The following is a 10,397-nucleotide window of genomic DNA, read 5'->3' on the forward strand; positions in this document are numbered from 1 at the left end:
CCAAGTTAGTGTGGATGTGTCCATCAATGACATTTTGCTGACCCAACCATTCAGATTCAGACAACCTCTTAATATCGATCAGGCTGAACATAAAGATTATTTTTATCGTGTATTTCTTGAATTGCCAATTTAATGATCACTCTCTTTTTTTATTTTTTCATCTCTCCTATCAGTTGTTCCGAGTGCCTCTATATGAGATCATCCGACTAGAGTCCATTGTAGGACTTTGTTGTGTGATGGACCTTGCCAAGTACTGCAAAGGTAGGCCCACCTCTTGCAAGGCTTCAATTATTGTATGATATCTTATATATTTTTTCAACACAGAGAATTTGGGGAAAATTAGATTGCTGATATCTTTTTCACATTTAGCTATTCATGAATGTATCTTGAATTTAGAAGTGTTTCTTACAGTATTGATCAAATCATACACAGTAAAACATAGTACAACTATGTGAATTTAAGTCTGCTTAATACTTGTCACATGTCTTATCCTACAAATTGAACAAAGTCTTTTTTTTTCTACAGCCATCTATGAAAAAATGTCAGACATTTTGTCCGTCATCCAATCAAACCAAGGAGAGTTGTCAGAAAGTTGACAAAATCAAAAGGAAAATCATTAAGAATTAGCACCTATTCATTCAAGAAATGGCTTGCTAGGATATTAATCTCCTTAGTAGTTAATCCCTTCCTTAATCCTGATTCAGGGCGACCTAAAGGGGTGAAGGAGCAGGATGTGTATGTCTGCGAGTACCGTCTGGATCGGACGGCGCATCTCTTCAGTCCGATCGGCAAGCTCAGTCGATATCCTATCTGCACCAAGAGATACGCTTTTGACAGATTCGAGAAGAAGCTTGTTCCCAAGAGAGATTACACGGTAAGGGAACCACGTATCTTTGCTGGGATGAAAGACAAGAACTTTTATCTCAATGTTTTAGGAAAAACTCTCTTCTTTTTCCCCCTCCTTCATTAATTTATGTTCAGATTTCACCTCTCTATTTAAGATTTTCTCACGTGGAGAAGGTTTACGGTTCACCATGTGTAATATGAAGAAGGGAAAGGAAATACAGGCATAAAATTTATTTTCTCTTTTAAACATTGTTTTGTCAGCTATGTTTTTTTTACACTCTCCTGAATGTTCTGTCACTTTGAGATATAAGACTTTGTTGCCATAGCAGCATTATCATTTCACTTTCTGTGTTGTTTCAATTGATTTTCTTCAATATAAAAGTTTGAAATATAGATTGTACATTATTTGAGGACATAAAATTGTTTCTATCTGATTTTTTTGTTCAAAGCATTTTATTTTTGTATAAATATTTTTTGTATCTTTCTCCTACTTGACTTCACTTGTAACGTGTAACAATTGTACTCGGTTGAGGTTCGTAGCTCAGAAACTTGTATTCAATTGAAATATATAAATGCATTACCTTGTTTTCTCTTTATCTTATTTTCCAGCCTCATTACATTCCAGAGCATTTCAAAAGGCAACAAAGGTGAGAAATCATTGTTATTAGTTATGCATTTAATCTCTCAACAACCCATCTACAAGTGTCATTTTACCATTTCAAATCTACGTCCCAACCACCCCCCCCCCCCATTTCTTTCCTCTCCCTCGTGCTGGAACCCAAGCAATAACCCTAAGATAATTCACTCAGAGATTGTGTAATGTACCATTATGGGGATATGCTCAAGGAATAATTGTTAATGTTTAGGGGTTATTATGCTTGAAATATTGTGATCAGTATCTTCATTTTGTATAAAATATAAAATGTAGAGATATTGTTACAAAATGAAATATATGAATATTCTTGCAAAATATGTAAACATCATTATGTGGAGCATGTGGTAGTTTTATTAAGGCCCTTTCCCACTGGCGCTTTTGGAAGATTTGCATATGAATTGCTAACATAATTGGTTTATTTTCATTGTTGCGAATGAAAATGATCACCTGAAATTGTATACACAATTCATGCTCCATTAATCTTCCTGCCAGTGGGACCGGTTCCATGACATTTGCTCCAGCGACGATTACTCCGTTGTGATTTCTACACACTAATGGAAACGCCAACTTCAACCCTGGATTTAACACTATACCCTATTCTTAACGTAACATAAAACCCTGCATGTTACTTAGAGTCTTGAGATTCATCATCGTCCTTATTGATTTCTACAAAATGTGAAAAACCAAAATTTCTCCACTATACTGAGTTGATTCTTAGCAGGCTAATTTACAAAAAAAAACACAAAAACAAGCACACATACGAAACATGATACCCTTATTTTTAAAGATAAGAACTCTTTGAGTATATTTTTTCATTTGTATTTTCAGGACTAATCCTGTCAAATGTAAGAAGGACAAGAACTCAGGAAGCGAAGATTCTATGAACAACTCAGATCACAGCAAGAACGGACTCAACGTATCAGGGTAAGGACATCAATCAATTCAGACACAAAAAATAATCCTTTTTTATTATCATCGGAGGCTTGATATCACTTCCTACTGTCTATTAAAACCTGTAACATTCAATAATCTTTTAACATTGCAGTGACTGGGGATTTTCCTGGGATTGTTCTTGATTTTCCAAGGTTCTTGAGCATTTCAATGGCTAAATTGCCCCGAGCCCCCATGTTATTTTGATTCCGTAAATGTAATATACCTCATCATCTTCCACAGAAGGATACCAGCTATATCTAGTGGGTGTTTCATAAAGCTGTTCGTATAGTTATGCACAACTTTACGCACGACTGGAACATGTTCTTAGGTCATAAATCAATTATATAGGGATATCACATAGCACAAGAAAGGATCACCAGACGTGCGTAAAGTCATTCGTATCTTACGAACAGCTTTATGAAACACCCACCTGAAACAATCCCCGATGGGTGTTTCTTAAAGCTGTTTGTAAGTTACGAGTGACTTTAGGAACGACTGGTGATCCTTTGTCCTGGTAAATAATACCCACCAGATTTTTAGTGGTGTTGATTTAGCTCCTGAGAAAGGTTCACCAGTTGTTAGTAATGTCATTCATAACTTACGAACAGCTTTATGTAACACCCACCTGGCCTGGTTCGGGTTAAAACAATATAATTTAATGGAACAATTGAAGGTTTGTTCTGTAGACAATTTCATTTACCAATATTGCAGGAACAGTCTTTGATTTCAAACTGGCTCTGAATAAAGACATACTAAAACGTAAAAATTCTTGCACTTACAAAGAGTAAATGCAAGAATTAATAGAATGCAAAGTCAAATAAAGCGAGAATGGAAGCTTAAACGGCTCTAAGGATCCAGAGCTCTGATCTTTTATCAGATTAATAGAAGACCTAGGTTTAGTACTTTGATTTATTATAATTCATGTTAATATTTCAAAAAAAATCTAATGACAATGAATTTATGCTGTTCATTTCCTTTACATCACTGATTATTAATGAGGTATACTTTTGTGAATGAAAAAGATATGAGATAAGTATGTTTATGCTTTTCCTCTTGGTTCGTTATCAGGGATGCACCAAGTGCCTCTGACAATGAAACAAAGAACAGCAAGAGGCGAAGGGGTCCCAAGACTGAGGCTGATAAGGAGAGACAACGACAGCGTCTAGACGGCATCATGGTTCATCTTCTTTCTCAACAACGAGCCGCCAAGCAGTGTAAGACCGGCTCGCTTGATGATGATGGTGGTGATGATGAAAAAAATGGTGGCTCGGCTGTCTGTTAGTGTTCCATTTTTGGTTTCATTTTCTTTTCTTTCATTTCATGTTGCTTCTGCTTTCATTATTATATTATATTGTGACGACGACTGTCACTGCAATTACTTCTTTTGCTGCTACTACCACTCATACCACTGCTGCTACTGCTACTACTACTACTACCACTATTACTATTACTACTTCTGCTGCTGCTGCTAGTACTTCTACCATAATACTGAACCTACTACCTGTACTTATAATAAGGAAAATACTACCACTTACGACCACTCCTACTTAGAACTACCAATATCACTACTATTCATAGTACTACATTATATCCCAAAAGTTGCACTTATGGTTTAAATATGCACAGTTGTAATGATTTTCTCACAGGCTGTATGAGTGACAACACCCTATAAAAATATTGTGATAGAGAAAAATGCAACAAAAAGAAACATGTCTTTGCATGCCTCACCCATGATTAAATATGTTATTTGTTAAAAGAGCAAACTTGGAATGAAACTGCTAATTCCCTTTCAAATTGCATATTTTCTGTGTATTTATTGTATCACAACAAGATATGCATGTCTTTTAATATGACTATGAAACTGCAGTGAATTATTGGTCAGAAAATCTTTGTAGCATGAAAAAAAAAATCATATCACGCTATTATTACCTCACATATACATATATATAAATTTTGTTTTATGTTTTGAAATTGTTTGTAGCATTAAAAAAATCAATTATCATATCTTAAGCACTGTAAATAGTGTGTATAAAATAAATTTTACTTGCCTTATAAGAGATTACCTATATATCCTCCCACACCTCTTCCTAGATATTTTCTCAATTACTGATAAAATGTTATGGGAAAAAATGTCAACTATTTATTTGTGCATGTCTATGATTACTTACTACTACTATTTAAAAAAATAGAAAAATATATATTTTTTCCCACAAGGCATGTAATATATAATTTTCTTGCTTTTCTACTCAATAATAGTGATATTAATTTTGAGTAAATGCCTCGTAATGCATCTTTAATTACTTAGGGGCTGTTTCACAAAACTGCTTAGAGGCGAGCTTGACCTTACAAGCAACAAAGATGTGAACTGCCATAAATGCCAAAGTATTCTGAAAAAAAAAAAAAGTCTAATAATCTATGAATGAGAATCGCACCTGTCTTGCCTTGCTCAATCTTTATCTTAAGGATGAACTCCCTCTGGTGTTAAGATATCATCGCTTTGCTTCTAAATTTCATTGCTGCTTCAAATAAGCATTCCTTATTAAATCCATAGAGGTTTAAAGCTTTCATACTGCCTATTTTAATCACTCATTGCTTCTCAAAATGGCAATAATTTGCTCATGAGAAAAGCTTGAAATCAAAATGGATGTATCGGGAAATTCATAATTTGCAAAATTTGATTTGAAATGTCCAATTTCCACATGTAGATAGTGAGCAAATGTTTTCATCTCATTGTTAATTGAAATTCAGTGTAGCCAATATAACTTGTTAAAAAATAGTGAGGAAAAAAAATGCATTAACAGTGGAAATTATTTATGACGTGATAATTGATATGTTTCTATCATGGGAGGGGGGGAGGGAGGGAGGGGGACTCCTGGAAGCGTGTTTTGGATTTGTCCGTCCTGTTTTCATTCTAAAAAAAAAATTGATGGATCAAATTTAAACTTGATTAATGTGTGTATGCTGGGTAGAAAATAGTATGATAAATTTTTGGAAATAGCAAGGTCAAAAGTCTCAAGTCATATGTACCAGGAAATCGCCAATTCTTACAATGAAATAGACAATACAAGAAACAGTTTCATTGGTCAAATGCAAACTTGGCTCATGTATACACCTGTGGGAGTGATGTTGATTTAATTGCAATTCAGAAAAATCTGTCATAAAAGATGGCTTGTTTTTTTGTAATAAACTGATAGATCAAATAATCTAATCATGCCTGGGGATGATTGTCTGATTAGAAAATCTGAAATTTGAAAGTGTAATTTTCAAATTTGTCACTAGCGCTGTCATAAATTTCAACTATATGTAATCCATGTATGTTTACTGCAAGGATTTTTTTTTAAAGACCTAAAATGAGCTAATTTTCACCATTTTATTAATTTACAGTTTTCTGCTTGATAAATTAAATTCTGTCCTTTTAGTTTTTTGCTTCTTTGACACCAATGTCATATACACGATGTCCCACATGCTTATTTTTTTATGTACATTGTTATGACTTTGAGCAAGATTATATTAATTCCTTGCTTTCTGGATTGTTTATTAACCTTCAGCAAATTGTTACGAAAAATTCCCAAGTTCACTCTTAATTCAAAGCAACATTTATTTCACGTTGCTCAGTTATAAAACATGAGTTTCACTAATATTTTGAATTGTTTGTTTCCACAGTGGATGTGACTTATCTCTTAGAGCAAGGTAAAAAGCAGAGGAAGAGACAGGCACCGGTAATGGAAGACTTCGTCTGAGTGTTACCATGGCGATTAGAATGACCAGGGATCATCGGGGGCGAAGCATTCGACTACACCCATCCGCCCACGCCGAAGGACTCGTGAGGCGATGTATTACCATGGAAACGACAGAAGCAGGAAACCAGGGAAGCCATACTTGATGCGACTAGGTTGGATTCCGATGAAATCAAAGAAAAAAGAAAGGTCTTGCGAGAGCAGACGGTACACAGCGGCGATCTGGATTTGAAATGACTAAAGAAGAGTTCTCATGTTGGAAACATTTATGAACTAATTCAGGAAATGTGGTAGTTATTGGTGTAACTTATGTCGGTATAGGTAATGATAGCTTGTTGATATCATCACATGATTATAAAGACATCTAAGGTCAAAACCGAAAGAAATCGAGACATTTGGAAGATAAAGCAGAATGTTTATGCCCCTTCTCTTGAAAGTTACTACTATAGTCTGGCCCATCCGATACTACAGTATGTACAACATATTGGATTAAAAAGAGAATTTTGTTTTAAAGGCAGAGGAAACGGAAGTGGGAGAGAATCATTAAAATTCTTCCAGATTATGGTAAAGAATTTCAACACAACAAAGAAATGCTTGTATTGGATAAAAGTTGAGTTAATCCAAAGGGTGTTTTTAACTGGATTGTATTAATCTAAAGATTATATTAGAAGCCATCATATTTTTTCACCAACACTGAGCAATTTGGGTGGAGGTTGCAGCGTTGGAATGAGATTTCAGAGTTTTATGATGTAGTGTGAAAGATAACCGCACACAAAAAGTTTGTGAAGCGTTAGAGACGTCGTCAGGGGTCAGAGATTTCCTCCCGTAACGGTAACGATCGTCAAGATTGGAATTTGTACTTGGAATCATGATTGAAATCACAGTGAACGGGATCGATTGTAAAGCAACAATTCATGACAGAGCTACTTTCTTCTCTCTATGAGTGTATTATGTTTTCATGTGTATCATAATATTCTCTGACATGAAGTCTTGTTTCATTTTTATTCATTATAACCAAAAGAAATATTTGATTGTTTCATTCTGTGGTTTTATTCTGTGATTTATAATGAACTCATTGTGAATAATCAGATTGTTTCTTCGCAATTTTCAAATCACTTCTAATCCTGTCAAAGAAAATCATGTTTTCAGTGCTATTGTACCAAAGATTGTAGCTTATTGAGACAACCTTTCCTGATATTCATATGGAAATATTGAAAATGATTATATAAAGACAATTGCTATAGTAATAATTGTTTCATAGTCATTGCTTATAACGTAGAAGGAATATTTTCTGAAATATGAATTCATAGCCAAGATCAACATAACTACATGTAGTTTGGATAAATGAAGTATACAAGAGAACCATGTACTTACAAATTACATGTTCATTTATCTCATGATTTTACTGTTTGTACAAAATGAAGAATTCAGCTATATTTCAAATCCTGAATTATGAAATCATGTTTGATTAATTTTTTAGATGCTTTCCAAATTTGACAAACATGGCGTGTATGACGTACTTGTGATTATTCGATGCTCAAAGATCTCTGAAACTGATTGATGAGATTCATTTATTTTGAAAATGAAATCTTGATGTATGCTATATACTATTCATATATTTTACTCGAATCATGAAATTCTATTATCATACGTGACTGGTTATGTCATATTTTATGTCTTCATGTACTTGTGAAAATATCACTCATGCATAGATACAGTACATATATGTTCTATTTTTTTTCTTCAATTATTTGCAATGGCATATTTGAATATGCTGTAATGAAATATATTGCAACATAATGCTTCTCAATAACTGGAAATTGTGAAATAAAACAGTTACTTCTACTTTTTATTGCATTTATGTGATGTAGGAGACATTAAGTTACAGAATGTTAAGACTTATCAACCAAAATGAAGTCCCCTGTTTTTGTTGAATTTATGGAAAAATGTATCTATTACATACAATTAAAGTCATATTTTTTTTTATTTTTTTTTTGTTAAAAGAGTTCTTGAAACGCTTGTTTGTGATAAGCTTCTAGAACCTCATTAGGGCATCCTGATTATTGCAGATGCAATTAGGATCAGATATACATGTAGATCATCATGACTGGCAGGATGGAAACCTTATTTTTATGACCATTACGGAGGAAATGAAGAAAAGGACAATAGATTGTGTAGTAATAATAACCAGCATTTAACAATAATATATCACAGTGTTTACAGACAATAAGCACCAAAATGCGTAAAAATTACAATACAAATACGTATACAAAAGATAGATGATCAAAATATGTATTGTGTGTGTGTGTTAATTTTGTATGGGCTTGAGGGGATTAAATAGATTGTCTGCTCTCAATCTGGCTCCCCTCCCCCCACACTCTTGCTTCACTTATGAACATGTCTTCATCTTATCTTGGAGTATATGGTAACATAATATCTATCATTTTCTTAAAGACTACTCCAGAGGTCAAACCTCTCATTTTGATATTTGTTTAGAGTATGGTTTTATCTTCGATGAATGAAAATGTGTGGATGTGTGAAATCTTATTATCGATTTCAACAGTAGAATGTCAATTGGAGCTGATTTATTATAAGAATCGGATATATTTGAAGTCTACCACCGACATTGAATATGATGTGTGTATTTGAATCGTGGTTAGTGTAGTCTTCGTTTGATAGGGATATATAAAACTATATATCTTTTCTAAGCAAAGTACTTGTAAATTTGTATTACTGAGATATGCAAGTCGTTAAGGGTGGACAGTCAAATTGAATCATCAGAAAATTGTGGGGTAAAATGATTTCATTGATCCAAAGGGAATTTTGTGTGTTAAAGTTCTTTTAACAATGTATATTATTCCCATATTTTGAGCAAACGTACATTAATTCTGACCCATTTTCATGTTTTAACATTCGTAGTTTTGTGTTGATAATGTAAAGCAAACTCCAGTGTATTTGTTGGATTGGAAATGCAGAAGGTATTCAGAAAGATTTTGAAAATTGATGCAAATAGGACGTGCTAGGTGTTTTAATCTTTCTTGATTTTAGTTAGTTGTCGTTGATCTGTATGGTGCAATTTATTCTTCAAAAGGGTGGTGGTCTTTTTGTCTCATATATTCTCTGTTGTGTTTTGAAGTAATCACAATGTTAGTTTGAAATTAAATTTTGTTCTAAATGTGTGTATACATTCTTGTTCAAATAACTAACTTTTTTTTTCCTGTTAATATAACACTGCCCTATAAATACATTTTTGAACTTGTACTCAAGACGCTTTAGTATGTATGGAGTATATAATTTTTATTTGATATTTTTTTCTTCATTTTAACCCCGACTACCTAGTAGTCGACGCTTGTATATAACTGAAATGTTGGTGATGCCTTCTTGTATGAAATTGTATTTATTAGACATTCTACATTTAAAATATTTGAATGGAATGTAATTATTTGGTCATTATTTTAGAAATTTGAAATCAAAGCTGGCTAATATTGTCATTTTATTAAAGGGGACATTTTTTTTTAAAAAAATGTATGCAGCTGGATATGAAATTCAACCTAAACTGTGGTCCCCTTTTCCCACCCAAAATGTACTTTTTGTTGTAAATATCAAATATTTTCATGACTAGGTACTACAAAACATGCATTTAAAACATTGTTTGAAACAAAATAAAAAAATGTTATGAAAATGCAACAACAACAAAAAAGAAATAAGTGAAACGAGGATGACAGAGATTTGATCTTGAAGATATCTTCAGACCAGACAATTTGAAATGAAATTTTAGATCACTATTTTTTGGGGAAAAAATTTGACTTGTATATGATGTGAACATAACATTTTGTATATAATATGTGTGATAAAACTGAAATTGAATTTGTGTCCAGGTTGTCGTTTTTCGTTTGTTTCATGCTCATATATATATTGTGTAAAGAAATGGAAGACATAGCAAAGAGGTTTTTTCATAAGCCCAGATATTCTATTAATCTGTTTGTGTACAAATTAAAAATTAGAAAACAGTGGAAGGCTATCGTGTGTAATTGTTATTAATTAGTGACTGCGTATCATTCAGAAAAACACAAGTTTCAACTGTTGGCTTCAACTCGGGGGGAAAAGGAGGGAGAGAGAGAGACTTGATGTTTCATCATCACCGTCATCAAAACCACACTCATCAATCACTATCTGTATTACTGAGAATGATTCATTTTTCTTTGCTGAGATGTTGCAACATTTGC

General features: G+C 33.3%; 1 protein-coding gene across 2 annotated transcripts in view; it reads left to right on the forward strand.

The window, feature by feature from the left end:
- LOC129262463 (histone-lysine N-methyltransferase ASH1L-like) overlaps positions 1–10,187 on the forward strand; it is a 48,821-nt gene extending 38,634 nt beyond the window's left edge. The window contains exons 18-23 of one of the 2 annotated variants that reach the window (XM_064099762.1): positions 174–261; positions 705–874; positions 1,456–1,493; positions 2,330–2,425; positions 3,503–3,711; positions 6,098–10,187. In XM_064099762.1, the coding sequence (XP_063955832.1) occupies positions 174–261; positions 705–874; positions 1,456–1,493; positions 2,330–2,425; positions 3,503–3,711; positions 6,098–6,174 (678 nt within the window). In that variant the 3' untranslated portion in view covers positions 6,175–10,187. The remainder of the gene's footprint in view (positions 1–173; positions 262–704; positions 875–1,455; positions 1,494–2,329; positions 2,426–3,502; positions 3,712–6,097) is intronic. The other variant, XM_054900586.2, reaches the window with a different exon arrangement.
- Positions 10,188–10,397: the final 210 nt, after the last annotated feature.

This window comes from Lytechinus pictus, chromosome 5, assembly GCF_037042905.1.
Source record: "Lytechinus pictus isolate F3 Inbred chromosome 5, Lp3.0, whole genome shotgun sequence".
In the NCBI taxonomy this organism is placed as follows: Eukaryota; Metazoa; Echinodermata; class Echinoidea; order Temnopleuroida; family Toxopneustidae; genus Lytechinus; species Lytechinus pictus.